The sequence below is a fragment of the Maylandia zebra genome, linkage group LG22, assembly GCF_041146795.1.
Source record: "Maylandia zebra isolate NMK-2024a linkage group LG22, Mzebra_GT3a, whole genome shotgun sequence".
Taxonomy (NCBI): Eukaryota; Metazoa; Chordata; class Actinopteri; order Cichliformes; family Cichlidae; genus Maylandia; species Maylandia zebra.
The window spans coordinates 21,889,507-21,907,499 of NC_135187.1; the positions used below are offsets into that span (position 1 = coordinate 21,889,507).

The 17,993-nt window shown below is 39.6% G+C and overlaps 2 protein-coding genes across 6 annotated transcripts; both read left to right on the plus strand.

Moving 5' to 3' along the window:
- The first annotated feature begins 73 nt into the window (after nucleotides 1-73).
- Nucleotides 74-5,089, plus strand: ccdc126 (coiled-coil domain containing 126). 5 transcript variants are annotated; one of them, XM_076878903.1, is made up of 4 exons: nucleotides 74-236; nucleotides 1,598-1,676; nucleotides 1,937-2,526; nucleotides 2,715-5,089. In XM_076878903.1, the coding sequence occupies exons 3-4, from the start codon at nucleotides 2,289-2,291 to the stop codon at nucleotides 2,957-2,959; spliced, it is 483 nt and encodes a 160-aa protein (XP_076735018.1). In that variant the 5' UTR covers nucleotides 74-236; nucleotides 1,598-1,676; nucleotides 1,937-2,288; the 3' UTR covers nucleotides 2,960-5,089. The 5 variants fall into 5 exon arrangements, with proteins under 5 accessions (XP_076735018.1, XP_076735019.1, XP_004547945.1 ...); XM_076878904.1 differs by having other exon boundaries at nucleotides 74-215; XM_004547888.5 differs by lacking the exon at nucleotides 1,598-1,676.
- A 146-nt stretch (nucleotides 5,090-5,235) lies between these two features.
- tra2a (transformer 2 alpha homolog) lies at nucleotides 5,236-11,739 on the plus strand. Its single transcript, XM_012918311.4, has 9 exons — nucleotides 5,236-5,410; nucleotides 6,818-6,951; nucleotides 7,068-7,233; nucleotides 7,819-7,872; nucleotides 9,143-9,331; nucleotides 10,006-10,121; nucleotides 10,358-10,480; nucleotides 10,565-10,635; nucleotides 10,796-11,739. The coding sequence occupies exons 1-9, from the start codon at nucleotides 5,375-5,377 to the stop codon at nucleotides 10,804-10,806; spliced, it is 900 nt and encodes a 299-aa protein (XP_012773765.2). The 5' UTR covers nucleotides 5,236-5,374; the 3' UTR covers nucleotides 10,807-11,739.
- The last annotated feature ends 6,254 nt before the right edge of the window (nucleotides 11,740-17,993 follow it).

Here is a 17,993-nt window from a genome sequence, read left to right on the forward strand (position 1 = left end):
TGACTTTGAGCCGGAAAAGACACCTTCACTCGAAGTTCGGTAGCTAACTTTTCGTTAACGGAAACAAAGGGAGGGTGCCGTTCACAACACAGCAACAACACCCCTGGGTTGCCAAACAACAAGCATCATTCAGTGTCAGCCACCGGTAGCCGCTGGAGCTCACAGTCGCCTCGTCACTGCCTATCTGCAGCCTGCAAATTTCCGCTTCAGTTCAAGTTAGTTTCCCAGATAACACGGTGGGTTGAAATGTGTGTTTTTTGAAAGGTTTTGGGACACGAAAAAGGTTTACCTTCCCTTTTCGCTGTTGACTGTATGGTTTCAGTGCTGGCGAGCAGAAATGTCGAGCTAACGTGAAATATCGACAGAGTTGGAAACCGCTTCAGTGACTGTTAAGTAGTTAAAAACAAATGTCCCGAAATGCCTATCAGAAACGAAGCACACGTGTGGTTTGGATTCGTTTTCAGTGCTGGGTTGGATAATCTACTTTAAACATGTTTATTTTATATTCTGCTAGGTGATAAACAGGTTCAGTAAGTTCTGTATTTTGTTTTTTTGTAAAACCCAAGCACTGTTGACAGTTCGGTATTGCGCACCTGTCGCCCAATTGAACCATTCGCTGACCCTGCCAGTTGTTTGCCTGTGCAGATGACATGCGACAGCTGTTGTGGTCAATATTTAACTTCTGGGATAGATGTGAATGGCTGGTAAGGAGTCCGATAAGCCATGCGCCCGATTAGGCACGCTGTGTTAAACAGTCCTCTAACCAGGTGGAAGATTATTTGTCTGAAACGTTTGTGTTTCCATGAAATTATGGTCCGGTCATGACAAGAGTCTCACTTCCTGACTTACTTATACCGTTACTTTAAGAATTTCTTCCTAGTTGAGTTTGTATTTGCTGATAACTGGTTTTGCCCAGGTCACAGAAAGGACATGTTTGCGTGTATGAGAAGCATCACTTAACAGATTGTGTTACTCATCTTTTCATAATTTATCTGCTCAATCACCATCTCCTCTCCAGCCTCACAAAAAGAAGTGACACTCCCTCACCCAAGAGATTTTTCAGAAAATGAACCTGGTGACAAAGTTGTGAAAGCTGAGAAATTGTCTAATGTGCTTTGACTGTGCACAGTGCGCTTGCAGATTATTTGTCACTATTGTGCCCATTGTGGGATTGGGGTATGAATGCCCTCTGTCTGTTTCTCTCTCCCCTATTTGGAGCTGCAAAGTAGGTACGGTGAAATCTAAACTAGTAATCAGGTTTCTGGGCTAAGAGGGCTGAAAGAGATTTGTAGCTTAGTGTTTGTAACCAAAAGCAGTAAAAGGGGGAAAATGTCACTAGTAACAACAAGGTATTTCAGGAAACCTTGCTATTAATGATAAGATAGATGTGATAATTCACATGAGGTTGTGCTTTCATTAACTCACCCAGAAATACTCATTCTGTGTTTAAAAACATTGTGAGCCCTTACAAATTTAGAGGATGAACAAAAATGAGACTGCAATGGGTTTAAGCTTTTTTTCTTTTAATCATGACATTGCAGCACTGCAAAAAAAAAAAAATCCATCTCATCCATTTTCTTCTGCTCATCCTTATTAGGGTCGTGGGGGGCTGGAGGCTATTCCAGCTACCATAGGGCATGAGATGGTGTACACCCTGGGGAGGTCGCCAGTCTGAAGCAAGGCTAACACACAGAGAGAGAGAGAGAATCAGTCACACTCACATTAACACCTGTGTATAATTTAGAATCACAAGTTAACCTTATCTCACTAACTGCATGTCTTTGGATTGTGGGAGGGAGTTTTGCTGCAGTGTTTAAAGTAATTGTTTTGTCAGATTTTTCATTGCATCCCTAATGTAAGCATGTTTTTCCTTCTATATTAATGTTGTTATTTCTGTCTGTTGTCTTCTTTTTCTTGTTCTTGTTTGTTTTTAAAGCATTTTCAGCCATGTCTGCTGATCCCCTGCCTAAAAACCCAGTCTGCATTGGTGATTTGGTCTCACACATCTTGCAACCCAAGCACCTTTCCAAACACCCCTGAGTGCCGATGTCTGTGGCTACACTTCTTGGCTTCTGCTGTTACTCCAGACTTCTTCATATCCCCTCATGATGAGCAGGATGTGCAGCAGACTTTGACAGCTTTGACCTCTGTTTGACTAAGGACAGCAGGATTTGTTTCCTGCAGGAACTGCTACGTTGTCAAGCTGATTGTTTAAAAATTCAAAGAACTCAAGACCTTCAGCCTCAGACCGGGCATTCATAGCCACCTTTCCCCTTCACCACAGTACCATGCTGGCTGCACTACTGCGTAGGAACATGTCTCAGAAGCTGAGTATGCTACTCCTGGCATTTGGCCTGGCATGGGGACTTATGCTGCTGAGGTACACTGTGCAGCAGCCTCGCCATCAGAGCAGTGCAGAGTTGCGTGAGAAGATACTGGAGCTAAGCCGGCGATATGTCAAAGTGCTGACAGAAGAGAACCAGAATGCACCAGGTGGGCCACAAGGAACCTCCATGGCAGGATATGGTAAGAATTTAGAAAAATTCAGAAGTGGTGCAATATTACCATACTTTTTAAATGGAAAGTATGATGATATTGCACCATATTTTACTAATACCTACATGACAAGTGTGTCTCATAGTTGCAAGAAAAGCAGCCTCAAGGACTGATTTTTTTCCCCCTTCTGTCTTTTTCTCTGTACTTTACTCAAATAGCTGACCTGAAGAGGACTATAGCTGTGTTACTGGATGACATTCTGACACGGCTTGTAAAACTGGAGGGGAAAATTGAACTGGTGGTCAATTCCTCCTCTACAAACAGCTCCCACACAGCAGGGGGCCTGCTTGCATCTGCTCCTGTAGCCCTGCAGAAACCTGTGAAGCAGCAGGAGAAACCTGGAAGTCACCCAGGGACATATCGCCTTCATCCACACATACCTAATAGGGCCCGACCACATTAAGAAGGCCAAATATTATATCTTTTTTTTTTTTTTTTTTTTTTTTTTGTTAAATAAGCACACCAAGTTTTACATCTTTCATTGCTAATGAAGCAACATCAGATAAATAAAGAGCTGCAGGGATTCTTATGGATGCCCAGAAGCTTAAGTTATGGAATGTGTCTCAGAAATATTCATCCAACTCAGAAGAAAGAGGACCTCTTTAGTCTCTCAATGCTGATATTTATTTCATTTTTTTGTACCAATACTTCCAGCACATCTTTTTCTTGTTTTGTATTTCCATTGCTGAAACTATTATGCCTATTTTTTTCAAATGTAAGGTGACTGTTTAAGTATATGCCAAAAGCAGATGCTTGAAACTGTTCCTGAATTCTAAATGCTTAATCATAAAACCAGCTTAAAATGCTCCCATCGCCAACAAGTTACAGTACTACTTCAACATATCAAAATGCTGTACATGTATGATAGCTTAGAATACAGTTTTAGTTTTTTGCTGCCACGATTGCTAAGAACTAAAGAACTTGAAGATTCTTCCTTTAGCTTACAGCTAATGAGGTTTTAAGGCAAAATTAACTAGGTAGTTTTCTTGTAACAAAAAATCCAAAGAATATTATTTGCACTCCATGTGAAGGCAATATAAATGTGTATGTGCTGTTGCTGTGAGACGTATGGAGAATATCATGGGATGATGCCTATTTGCCGCTGTAAATGCGTGCGAGTGTGTGTGCTTGCTCTGTCTCACTTCAAATCCAGTAGCTCAAAGAGACTGAATGTATATGCAGTGAGTTTTTAGCCCACTAATGCTGTTAGGATAAGTGACTCACTGCTTACACATATTCATGGTGCACTGTGATTATAGAAACCTTTTAAAATTAAATCATCTGCATTGGACCTGTGCTCTTAGCATAGTTAACACTGGTTTGTCCACCAAGAAAGAAAAACTTGTTGGTCGTTATATTGGATTTGCAACATTTTTATCAACATTTCTTCCTTTTTTTTGGCAGGAGGGGGATTATACAAAACACAGCATGAGTGGCAGAATAAAAGTGAGGAAAAATAAGGCAGTTAAAGCAGCTTTGTTTCAGCTTAACAGTATGTGGCGATCACAGGACTAAATAATCGAGTAGTGGCGCGACCTTAATTTGCTACATGATGCAATGAAGTAAAAATGATAAGGTGGTGACCTGATGGGAGATGTCTTTACTCACACAACCCTATTTTCCAAAAAAACAAAAAAAAACCCAAACTGTAAAATAACTGATTTAAAAAAAAAAAAAAAAAAATTTAAGCAGTAGCAGCATGCTTCCCAGAAAGCCTAGTCCAACACTAAAAGAAAAATGCAGTTTAGTCCAGTACTAGGTATAATGCATGTCTGGGAATCTTTATTTAAATACAACAAAAAGAGCACTACTATTTGTTCATGTTTTTATTGAGAAGTAGAATAAAAACTTCACCATCTTCCAATGTGTATGAAGAAGGAAAGAAGACAACTCCAGGAGCATAATGTAGAAAACAACTTTGTTGCTAACCCGTGGACTTTATTTTATGACCTCAAGCTAAAGTGTCACACTGCAGGAATAAAGTTGCTTAATATTTAACTGCAGCTGGACGTTTGTCTTTTTTGTAACTTGTATTTGGTGGAGCTTTTTTTTTTCTTTTTTAGGAAATGGGGTTGTAAAGTGTGATTTAGACTTCTGCGGAAAATCTGGCACAACTGACTTTGCAACCGGGAGCTCCTAATACCTACACCGCAACCTTTGTCGCCATTGAAGTCGTTGACCTGTAGTTACGTTTGTCGTGAGGAGTACGTCAGGTTATACAGAAGGTTCCGGCGTAAGGTTAAAATGGGGTTCCGATTATGGTGTACATCTGACGCGGAAGTGTAATTCACCTGCAAATTAACATCATGATTTAAAAAAAAGATCACCAGTAAGTTTTTGTCCTGTCCTCTGACATAAAGAGAAGCACAGCACTGAAATACAAAGCAGGTCCTTCTTGAACATTTAAATGTTTTTTTTAAAATCATGTTTCTTCACGTGACTGTAGCCTCTACTCTGCCTCCAACGATCTTAACTCTCACTCTCTACAATGAGAAATTTTGCTCTCCTTGACAATAAATTACTTTATCCTGTGTGGCAGCGTTGCTTTGTACTACAACATCTTAATGTTTCTCCGCGACACTAATGGTCCGTGAAAGAACATTACAACTTCTCCGTGTGTTCGCCATGTTTTTTTATGTCGAAAGGGGGGGGGAGGAGGGGGGCGTGGGAGATGACGTCAGATCCTGCGGCTCATAAGCATATCAGCAACCTACGTTACGCGCCATCTTCTAGCTACTGACCAGAAAATATACGTAGCATATAAGCCCACTTGCTTATTTTTTGTCCAAATAACTGCTTTTATTAGCTATACCGAGCAATGAGTGACCTCGAGGAAGGAAACTATGAAGGGCGGGTAAGTAGTTCCCGTCGAATGATATCGGTGACATCTTCCTTTCTTCCCTTTCTCTTCCGTGTGGCTTTCAGTAAAGAACATTGTTAGGATACACTAACTACTAGCCAATGGTAATGTGTGCTAACTCTAAATAACCTGCAACGCTTCATCGGCTTGCGTTACAGTTTTCAGACAGAGGCAGAGAAATGCCTCAAGTTAACGGAAGAAAACTATGCTAATACCTGTTTTAATGTGAAAGGTTAATGCTCTGCTAGCAAGGCTGCTTCTAACAGGCGCTAGCTAGCAAGCTAGTTGGCTTAAAATAATAACCAGTGTTAAAACACTGGTGTGTGCAAATTGGCTTCATGCAGTGTGAGTTTAATTGAGTGCACCTGACTCATTCGTTAATGAAAGGAATCACAAGTTATCTCTTACGTTATGCTAGCGTCCTTTTGTGCGGATAGCTCTGCACACTTACGTTTTTTTTTTTGGTTTTTTTTTGTCTGTAGTACTGCTTTGTGTCAGGGTATGAGGGTTAGTCCTAAGCCACTCTTCGTTCTCAGCGTTCATTCTCTGGTTTATCAGGTTGAAACATTGCTAGAAAATTCATTTAAGCTCTTTTTATTCCCACATATGTTACATTGTTCTGCTCATTTGCATAAATTCTGGGTTATTCAAACCTAATGAAGCAGCACTGTAAATGTAATGATGCATTCAGTTTTCCTTTTCATTTCATTCACGATATTCTCCTTTGCTAAAACACTCTGATCTTAATTTCATTGAATGTTCTTTTTTCATTAAGGTTATTGAACCTGAAGGATTTGAAGAGTTTTATCCAAGAATGATGAAGAAAATTTTCAAGATAAAAGAAGGCTAATGAAAACATATACAGAACAGAACATAGAGCTGGAAAGGGAGGAAGTGTACCGGAAGAATGGTGTCAGATAGACGCGCTTGCAGTGTAATGGCTAAAATGAAACAGACCTGGAATCAGAAAATGAGAAAACTGAAAAAAGAAGAATGAAGAAGGATAGAAATCCTCAGAGAAGGGAGTAGCGTGTAAAGAATCTGGAAGAATGAATGTGTCCCTAGGTTAAGTAAATATATTGTTTGTGTCAAAATGTCTTTTCTTTATCATGCTCCGTTTCTGTAACATAAGAAAATGCATGTTTTTTTTTTCCCGTGTTAATAGTCCAGGTGAACATGTACATTTTTTAAAATATTGATATTTTAATAATATGCCACACAGAGGTTCATTTATTGAAATTACATGATTACTAACCCTTTTTCCCGCAGTATATAGGCTGCACATTTTAGATAAGTGTACTCTGTGTGATACTTCCATTTTATTTGACTGCTTATTGTGATTTGTATAAATAAATAAATTTTGAATGAGTAAAGGTTGTTAACATACTGCTATGGCAATAGGGGTCACGCTCCCCATCTAAATCGGATCGTGGGAGTCCAGCTCGGGTCAAGTCGGAGAGCAGGTCTCGCTCTCCGAGCCCATCCCGGGTCTCCAAACACTCCGAGTCCAGATCACGGTCTCGGTCAAAATCCAGGTAAGCTTGGCCCCCACCCTTCCCAAAACACACACACACACATACACACACTCTGATTATCCTAAATGTTGCCATCTTCTCTTGTGTTGAATTCACTACTACTTCTTCATTTTTAGATCTCGTTCTAGACGGCACTCAAACCGCCGGTACAGCCGTTCACGCTCTCGGTCCTATTCCCACCGGAGGAAGTCCCGTTCTCGTTCCTACAGCCCTGAATACCGGCGCAAGAAGAGCCAGAGCACGTCCCCCATGTCAAACCGGCGCCGTCACACCGGCAGTAGGGTAAGTGTAACTCAAGATGTTGTGGAAGGAAAGGTAAAGAACGTATACATTCACAATCAGACTTGTAAAGACTGAGTTATTGTGTGTCATAGCTAGTAAGTAGTGAGGACATGAATATATACTGCACGATATACTTAAAGTGAAAATTTATATGCTCAAAATGCTTGGGGGGGTTATTTTTAAAGGAGGCCATGCCTGTAAGTGAATTTCACACCACATTTCACTCAACACATGACACATTTTTATTTAGCGCACCTACATGTTTCCAGAGGCTTCAGGCTAATCTCAACAAAACAGTTTTGTCATTTTGGTTTATTTTTTCAGTATGTATATTATGTATGTTTGTTTGTTTGTTTGTTTTAAATTGTTATTAGGAATTACAACTGTTTTAACAGGAAGTGTTTAATTAAAAGTCTTTACAGTCCAGAGAAGTGTTCTCATTGCGTTATGTTATAAAAATATATTGTTGTGTAAAATATGTTTTATGTTATCAGTTGATTGTGGTAAATGCGGTGGGAATCCGCTTTGACATGACATTTAATAATCCCTTTGATAAACCTTCCCTCCATTTCATTATATCAACAGAGCCATGACTTCACAAAAGAAGCATACAGTCATGGCGGTGGTGCTGATGTTAGGGTATGTGGACCTTCTGACATATTTTGGGGGGTGAAGTAATGTTGTGTGTGGGTCAAAGTTACCACTCTCATTGCAGTGCTGCATGAGGTATAAATGCATAAATAATCATAGGGAAATTTTTAAAAATACAAATAACTTGATGTATGTGGACACTGTGGCTGGTTTGCAACCAGCGTCACCTTTATTATCTACAATAAGTATTAGGTCACCTAATAAATCAAGTTATATTTTGAAACTCCAGTGGAAAAGAGGCCTCAACTAACATTTAAGTACTTAAAAAAAATGCTGTCACTATTTCTTTACTGTATGTTTATTTTGTTGCTCCAGTAATTGATGATTTCTGATGTGTGTGCAGTTTTAATGCATATAAAGTACAATGTGCTATATGTGTTTGACAGTAATTTTTGAGCAGATCAAATGATATACTAAGTGCCCTGCCTTTTTTTTTTTTTTTTTTTTTTTTTTTTTTTTTTTAAAGTGACTTTAAAGATTCAAATGTAAAATCCTGGTAAAGTAAAAAGATCAGTAAAAAGATATTGTATATATTTATGCCATATGCACTAAAAGTAATGTGTTTCAGTGGTTCCTCATCTGCTGACATGTGCTTGCAGCACCATGTTTAACTAGTTTGACTAGCTTTCTTAAGCTCAATATTTGTAGGGTACAGCTGCTTTATGTGGGCCATATAATAATACAAAACAGAGCAAGCATGAGGCAAGTGAAAAGGTTTTATAGCACGTGTGTATACATAGCTCTCCCTGTGACATATTTTTGAAAGCAGTTTAAGGGGTTATTAAAGCTGTCATAGTTTACCCACTGAGAATTTATTGTGCTACTGTTTCATCATCTTTTGTTACCCCATTATACAAACATAAATTATATGGATTATATCCTTCAAAGCAACTCAATAACTGCCTCAGTTATAAGTCAAAAGTCACAATGTGAGAGCATGTATCCAGTGTAGGTGAAACAGTATTTTGTCCATAAGCTGCAAAACTGGTCCAAAGCAACTATTAAGCATCAGCTGCATCAGTTATAAATTAATTGATTTAGTGTATTTTATTAGTGATTATTTTCTGTGCTGGGTTTTAGGGAAAGACCTTTTTCTAGCATCTGTGCATAAAGTATGTAAAGTGATCCTGTGTGTATGTGGTGGAGGGTGAGGGGGGGCATCATAAATTCATTAAATATATTCTGTATGCAAACCATTACAAGGGTCGATGTGGTAAGCTACGTCATCAACTCTTACCCCTATCGCTGACCTTTCCAGGCGAACCCTGATCCGAGCACGTGTTTGGGGGTGTTTGGTTTGAGCCTGTACACGACTGAGCGTGACCTGAGAGAGGTGTTTTCACGCTACGGTCCTTTGGCTGGAGTCAACGTGGTGTATGACCAGCGCACAGGTCGCTCCCGTGGATTTGCCTTTGTTTACTTTGAGAGGCTTGAAGACTCTAAAGAGGTATGAAAAATATTTAGGGTGTTATTTATGGATCAGATGCCCAGTGGTCTTCAGACTTGATGCAAGCAACTTATTTTTATTGTAATATTGTATTTTCAGGTTATCTCGTTTTTTTTATTTTATTTACTATTTTAAATCTTTAAAAATGTTATTTAGATATCTGACTGACAATTTTTGAAATCTATCTCAATTTTGAGTTAAGAATGGAAATGATTAAAACAAAAACATTGTTGGCAGAAATAGGCTCGTTATATCAACAAACATTATCAAAATTGCCAGAAGAAAAAATGTTTACCCCATAAAATGAAAATAGTTTTGGCTACAGTTCCTAATGTTTCTGGACTATTTCACAGTTACCCCAATAAAACAAAAAGTCCAAAAAGAGGCAGTTCTCCATTTTTGTTACCAGTTGTTTAGATTTGCTTCTTCAGAGAGTTGTTTTTTTTTTTTTTTTTTTTTTTTTTTTTTTCTCTTAAAAATTGGGTGTGATTACTTGAATATGCCACTAGGTGTCAGCCTTTCTTTACATTCTCTCACCACCCAATCATGGGGTCTAATATAGATGGTTTCAGTGTGCAATATTGGTGGGCCTTCATTATTTAAATACATTTTTACCAAAGAGCTTACAGTGGTCTGACAATATCTTTGTATTCTCCTCCCTTTTGTGTTCCCAGGCAATGGAGCGAGCCAATGGCATGGAGCTGGATGGGAGGCGCATCAGAGTGGATTATTCCATTACTAAACGTCCCCATACCCCTACACCAGGAATCTACATGGGCCGACCTACACAGTAAGATCAGCATTTGTGTCAAATCTTAGATACCCGTTTCCTTAACCTACTGCATGACACTGGAGCTCCATTTAAAAGCTCCATGAAGCTTAAATGCACCTCTGAGTCATACTGATTAAATGCAGTATTGTCTGTGCTTAACATGGTGCTTTTTTCCCCCTCAAGTTTCTCAGAAGTCATTTTACTTTTTTTTTATGTATTTATTTTTTTAATTTAACTTTTTTACATTTTTACAGCAATGGTGGTGGCGGCGGTGGCGGCGGTGGTGGCGGCAGCAGCAGCAGAAGGGGAAGAGAGTCATATTATGACCGCGGCTATGATCGCTACGACAGATATGATGAGTACGACTACAGATATAGGTGAGCGCTAATTTTTCTGAGTACAAAGTGTTGTAGTATTATATGGCAGAAGACGCATTTCAAGTTCCTTTTGTCTTTTTGCAGTCGCAGGCGCTCTCCATCACCGTACTACAGTCGATACAGGTCTCGCTCACGGTCTCGCTCCTACAGCCCACGTAAGTGTGAAGAGAAGTGGCGCACAAAAAGCTGGTTATTGCACTTGTTCGAACACATCTCTTGTGCTTAACTCTCTGGTCAAATGATGATCAGTCTTTTTGCACTTCAGACTTCAGCCATTTATTAACACAAATGTTTGTTGTTTCTTGTCTTTTGCAGGCCGTTACTGAGTTGCTTCTTTCAACATTCAGCATCCCTCCAATAACTGATGTGTGTGTGTGTGTGTGTTTGCGTGTGGTACATCAAAGTGTTTCAGAGGGAAACATTTTGATTAAGCATGTCTATATCTGCAGAACTCTTGAGTTTTAAAGTAGTTCTTGTTTACATGAAATGTCTTAATTTTTAGACCTTTGGATGCATCCGTGTTGAGTTTGAGCACAGAAATCAGCACCTGTGGCTTACTCTTGCCTCATTATTAGACCTCCATCTTTCCTTCCTCCATTTTCTGGAGCTCGGATCACGTGTTTTGCTCACTTATGGTTGATCAGATTTCTTGTACTCATCACTGTTAACTTTGTATAAAAAATGGGGAAAGAAAAATGACACTGGATTTTGCAGCCTGTGTTAATGATGCACTCTGTGTGTATAAAGATAACAAATTAATGCGAGTGTTAATTTTGACACTAAATAACTTTAATGGTAACTAAATCAGGTGGTTAAAATGAAGTGCTACCAACATCAGAAGTTAAATTTTTTTTTTTTTTCCCCCAGTCAAGAAGTCATTGTTTAAGTTTTCAGAGAGTTTTAATATCATGTTTTGCAATTTGTTTTATTTTTGTTGTTTCTTTGTATGGAAAATACAAATTTATGAAAACCGCGGAAAGTTTAAGGTGTTTTTCTGACTTAATGTTCATGAAATTGAAGTTGGGATTTAGTTGTACAGGTGGGAGTGAATGCTGTAAGTTGAGTGGGTGAGGTGGGAAAGCAAGAGATTCACACAACAAGATGAATTCCAAGGTGGTGTGCACGATAAGATATCGACACAAACTTAAAGTCGCCTGCTGTATTCTTGTGTTGAAAATACAGTGTATCCTCAATATACATTCAGTTTACTTTCATTAAGATGACACCAAGGAAAATAAACACAACGGCTTTTAGCAAGACTTTTATTCGACTGAGTTAATAAAATACAAAGTTCACATGGAGGGGTAATACATTAAAATGCACTAACTTCTTCACCGTTGTGACAGTGGATATTACATAATGAAAAGGAGACAACATGATTAGATTTGTTTTGCATACAATGGTGTTACCAGCCACAGGTACAACAACCCTGCAGAATGCATGAAACCACCATGATCACTCACTCTGTCCCCCACAAAGACAGCTAAAATTTGAAAAGATTGAGAGGAAATGGGATTTTGACACAGCGGATAATCACAAAAGTAAACCTGAAGGAATGAAGGGTCCTTTATCTGTAGACCATGGGACCAATAACAAGGCACTTCATTCAAATGGGGTTAATAATCACTGCTGACATGTCATGGGGCCCCTCAGAGTTATGCATTCATTCCTAGTCATTCACATAATTCTTATGATTTCAAGGTAACTACTAGCTCGAAGGACACAAGGGTCAAAAACTCAACACTTTATCGTCGTCTATATCATCTCTAAGTGTGCCTGAGCATTCACTTTCACATTTTCATGAGTGAACTTGCACTTGTACGTACACTTGTTCCTATAAACATTTGATTGATGAAGCAAATTACAAAGTTGTTTCCTGATCGGACTCCTGTGGTAGCCAAATTAGCATTCAGCGTAGAGAGCAGGTGCAGGGAAATGAGAGAATCCAGGACATTTTCTAGATTGTATAGTTACATGTGCAGTTGTGGGGGTTTTTTTTCAGTCACTGAAATTGTCCTATGACCCAGGTGTCATGGCAGGGGTCGAGAACCAGAAGGAAATATGTTTAAGGGTTAGCGAGATATTATTGGGATTCCATAAATTACACCTATATACCTAGCTTCAGAGTAACATAGTGTGTTTAGACGAAGAATTAAACACATACACTACACAGATTTTTTTGAGAGAAAGATAACAAAATCATTGCAGCACACTGATTCTACATAAAATGTAGAACTTTCTGAATTTTCCATGAACCTTCACGCATACTTTAACTGTTTCATTTTTATAAAACTGAACCAAACAAGACCAAGGTTTACACCAGGTGCAACCTGTAGCTTTAACATGCCTTTGTGATTAGATTAAAACTGGGAGGAGACGCTTGCAGCGTACAGGACACCGTCTGAAGGTTAAGAGGCAGCAGGAACACTGATGGGGGTACTTCTGAATTCTTCGCATTTAACCAATAAGCTTGGGCTTCTACTTGGAATAACATACATTAACAGTGGTTGATTACCTAAAAATTTCTATTTTTCTGTGAGCTCTGTTCTTAAGGAAATTGGGGTCTTACATAAATACCGCCGGCCTCTTTTAATTGTTTTCATTTGGACCATTATCTCAAATTCTTAATCTTAGTCAGCAGATGCTTTCAAAAATTACATTTCTGAAAGTTAAATTCATTTTTCTATTCATACTTTAAAGAGATTTCCACAAATTCAGCAGATAAACAACATTTTATTACACTAGGAGTGTATTTTATTGCTTTACAAACACTAGTCTAATTTGTATTAACATGTTAAAATAATTAAATAGCCATTTTAAAACATTTTAATGTTTTGCATGCATCTATACCTGACTGCTAAACCCAAATGGGAATCCACACACTAATTAAAAAGTTAATTATTATCTATAATATTTAAAAGCTAGATGGTTGAAGAAAATGCCCATAAACGATTTGTTTTTTAAACACTTAAATTAATGAACAAAAATATTCAAAGTCACAGATGCTCATCACATCACTTTATTTTAAATATTCAATATTCACATGCTTTCAAGTCACACCTGCATTTCTAATCAGAGGAAACGGACAACTTACTCTGCTTAAGATTCATCAAGTCACGTACTTTCTCGCACAACAAACACAAGCCCATTGCAAAATTGCAAAGTGTTAAAACTCCAAATAACAGCAAATCATGTTTCCATCTTCTTTCAGAAAACAAGTCATTGCTTTTTGGAGGGGGGGTTGGCGTTAAGGAAGGAATTGTTCTTAACACGTAGCACACTGTAACTAATCAATCAAGGTGCTGAAACCAGTAAACAACAGCTGCCAGAGGGGAAGGTTTCCTATAAGAGAGACAAAGCCACATGCTAAAGCATGTTCAGTATAGCTGCAATATATACCAAAGTCTGCAAATGTTCATGTGACTCTGCGTGAAAACTTTTCCTGCTGCATCAACATGTGCTGCTAACCTACACAAAGGCTCCACAACAATAGACTAAAAAAATGCAGTGATCTTCAGTTCACATGAAACACACAAAAATCAACAAATGTTTATGACGTCAAAGTGCATTTTTGTCCATTTGATGTTCAATTTTTAAAAAGAGAAAAAAGAAGAAGAGATAAGTATTCCTAATTACAGCTGCTACAAACGCCATGCTTTGAAGGGTGTGCACTAAGCTCAAAATATAACCAAATGATCAGCTACTTGGTAAATATTTTAATTACAAAAATAGATCAATTAATAAAGGAACAGTTGCTGCCAACTGAAACAAAACAATCGTGTGACGGCAGCTACGTTTGGCCGCTTTTTAAACCTCCCCTCCTCTTCCAGCAAAAAACAAATGAATGATTATTTCATTTAAAACAACAGCATATATAAGCAGTACTATCATCTACTGATGGCATAGGAAGAAGAAACTTTTCCACACAAATTCCCAAGATTTAAGTTGTGTATGGGGGGGGGGGGAAAGGGTGTGTAAGACAAGAAAGCGAGAAAAAAAAGAGAGCAGATTATTTTCTGGGATTATTCGTCTTTTTAAAAGAACATAACAGAGATATTTTCTGGAATATTTGCTAATTTGCCAGCAGACTATGGCTATCCCCATTTAACTGCTGCAAGAAATATTCCTTGGCATGTGCTTTAGGGGGCACAAACCGCCATTTTCTAATGAGATGAAGGGTGTCATCTCAAAGCAGAATCTGTGGAATAAACATGCCCTTTTTAAGGGTTTTTGGAGCCTACATGAAAGCACTTGATGACAATAGAAAACACATGTATGGAGCAGAAAAAGGAAAAAAAAGAAAAACGCAGTTGCATTAACATCGTTAAGGACATTGTTTGCTTTTAGTTAATGATACTGTAAGGCTCTAGATTCTTCTCAACATGGCGTTCACCACAGTCTTCCCTGACTCTTGTCCGAAGCGGTCAGCAACTGGATTAAATGGTTAAAACTCACGTGGAACGACAATGTTGTCAAAGATGCGAATCGCCTCGCAACAAATAAATAAATAAAAACATAATAAAGCAATCTCACCGGAAAACAGAATCCTTGATTCTCTGTAGCCTAAATAGGATTGTGAAAGAGCCTTGCGCTTGGCGACGTAGACTATATCTTGGAGCGAGGCCAGCTCAAAGTTGGGCTATAAGCTCTCTCTGTTTTTTTTAACCTAAACAATCTCCCTCCCTTCTTTCCCTCCTTGACTTTCCCTCTAGAAATGTCCTACACTGTGATTAAACAGATCGATTTTGTCAGTTCTTTTCCTACACCGACATTAACCGCAGAAAATCTTCCCACATAGGATGCAGTCTAGTCTGAAACTTTATGTCAGTTTTGCCCCCTATGGAATTTGTCCATAGCGAGGAGCCCTGAAGCTGGGGGCGGGGAGACTTTCTGTACATTCCTCAGCGATACATTCACTACTCCTCTTGCAGAGCCTGCAGCCACACACACACACGCACACACGCGCGCGCGCGGACTGCAGCCATGCATTGGCTCATTTAAACCGACAGAGACTGGAGAGCAACTTAACATGACTGCTGTCTCTATACATTCAGCCTGTGAGACTACCAGCTCTGAGACACTGCCCAGCTGGCAGAGCTGGCATTCACACCGACCCCCATCCGTGTGCGTTTCGTTATTTCATGAGGAGTGGAAATGGTTAACGACTAATAAACGGGGTTTTAAAAAATTGTATGAGTTTAACTAGGCCGACGGAAAGCTCCCTGGTTTTAAATAACCCTCATATAGATCCATACAGGAGAAAGACTACAGAGATCTAAGCACTCACTAATAAGTTAATAAGAAACTTTTCGGGGAGCAGGTCTTGTAACAAATTATGAAACGATTAAAAGTCGATAGAAAGTTGCCCTAAAGTTGAATTTTAAACCCTATTTCACGCCTTTATCGTTTAACCTATTTAAGGGTTGCCCTATAAATCCAAATACAACATAAAGTTCTCGGAAAGTTTTAAAGAGGGTATTTTTTTTTTATGCAAGGCGCCTCGGATTGAATCACTGGCGTGTTTCGTTACATCTTCATGCTTCAACCCATGACAAAAGCCAAACTGGGCAAACATGGGGAGAAATGCGTGATTGGCGCGCTGATTCATATAGAATAGTCGAGCCGGGGAACCAATGAATGAGCGCGTTGAGGCCGAGCCAGCAGGAGTAGTGCGGAGCAGGTTTGCGGCCCTCCGATTGGACAGCCTTCTCGACCAATCAGACAGCTCGGTGTGTTTGTTCAGCAGCAGCAGAGAAGTAGACCCACCGAGTCAGCCATGGCCCCGGTCTGTGAGCCAGTTGCTGAAGGGCCAACACTCCCTTTGTAACCTGCTTTACATGGACACGCACACCTTGGCCTGTTCATTAGCAGACGCTGCAGAGACGCGGTGCCATCATCTCAGCTCCAGAGAAAAGCTTTTGTTCCCTTCTCTTTTTTTGTAATGCCACTTGCAGGGCTGCAGAGACGACTACACCCACCTGCACTCACGTTTCTAACTCTTTCTTAAAATACTTTTCAAAATAAGACGACCACAAGTCAAACACGGGCTTACAATGAGTTAAAATAAAAGAATAATAATAATAATAATAATAATAAAAACACCATGCATTTAAAGGAGAATGAGATGAAAGTTACTGCTATTGTGTAACTTTTTTTTGTAGTTGACATTGTTGCTCTCTGGCTACTTCTAACTAACCCGTCACGCCGATTCATCTAACACAATTTTATGAATGAAAGCGTGCCCTCCTGTATCCCCACACACGATCCTGAAAAGAAAATAGATCCATGCAGCACATATCTAAAGTATACTGTGTCGCGTCTCCTGAACACGTGATGAAGTTTAAGCCTCGCTTTAAAGGTGCTGGGTTTAAAGCTGAACTTTAATATTATAATGCAGAGAGAGATGCATTTGGGTGCCAGCTTGTTTGGTGCATAAATCTGAAACTAATGCTATAAAATGAATGCTACCTTCATAAAAGTTTTCTACTTAGCTCTTCTCTCAAACTGCTTTAAAGGGGCACGGATTCAATTTTATAGTCATTTTGGCAGACACTGCGGCTGAATTATGCTCTCCGTATATTGCAGTAACGTTCAGCAACACTGCAAACTATACCCTGCACAAAGGCAGAATTTATTGTGGTACTTGACTGTACATGTGCTTATAAATTTACGCTTTGGGGGATCATTAGTGTTTTGAAACTTTGTGCCCTGACAATATATCATCCTATTGACATCGCCAGGCATGGATTAATCTGCCAATTAGTCCTGTGCATGCAGAAATGACCCGTGGAGCGACCCGTTCGTAAACTGTCGACCTCTGCCTATGGTTTACAAAATCTTACAGACAGTTGTGTAATGTTTTAAGACACGTATTCCACACGTGATTGAACTGGGCTTTGCTTTACATAGTACGCTAGGGGCACATTGGTGTGGGAGACCCCTCCCTCTTTCAGTAAATTCAAATCCATGCTGGGGTATAGCAGAGAGGATTCGCCATGTGTGATTCGCTCCACATGGCCAACGCTTCGTAGTTGTGCCAAACAGCCCGAAAGACGACAAAACAAATGGCGTGGCTGCACTCATTTCGCCCAAAGATACCCCCTCGACGTGACCAAGAACAAATGGGGCCTGCTGTTGGACTTTGAGTTGTGGATCAGAGAGGGCATGGCTCCACTCCACTCAGAAGATGGATGCCGTCATGGAGAGTAGTAGCCTACGTGTCATTCCCACAATGCGTGAGGGCCCAAGGAGTTTCACAGGACCTTTCCCCACTCAAAATACGTACAACTGAATGCGCTCTATATGCAATTTGACAATATGGTGTCAAAAAAAAATCATTTATGAGTGGCCCCACCCCCTTTTCCATCCGTTGTGCGCACTTAGCACAGCCGTGCGCACAAGCCCTCGCAATATCAGCGTCTCCCTGCTATGGGCGTGCGTGCGCGCACCGCCGTTTTTACTATTCCTCATTTGACCAATGAGAGTCGAGGCTGTGCAGAGAAAGGCACACGAA

What these genes read in the sequence shown, in the direction of transcription:
- ccdc126 (XM_076878903.1), top strand. Translation starts at nt 2,289, where the DNA reads ATGCTGGCTGCACTACTGCGTAGGAACATGTCTCAGAAGCTGAGTATG. An exon ending in AACCTCCATGGCAGGATATG is followed by an intron (nt 2,527 to 2,714) that starts GTAAGAATTTAG and finishes TTACTCAAATAG; the next exon opens with CTGACCTGAAGAGGACTATA.
- tra2a (XM_012918311.4), top strand. Translation starts at nt 5,375, where the DNA reads ATGAGTGACCTCGAGGAAGGAAACTATGAAGGGCGG. An exon ending in GGCTTGAAGACTCTAAAGAG is followed by an intron (nt 9,332 to 10,005) that starts GTATGAAAAATA and finishes TTGTGTTCCCAG; the next exon opens with GCAATGGAGCGAGCCAATGG. An exon ending in GAGTACGACTACAGATATAG is followed by an intron (nt 10,481 to 10,564) that starts GTGAGCGCTAAT and finishes GTCTTTTTGCAG; the next exon opens with TCGCAGGCGCTCTCCATCAC.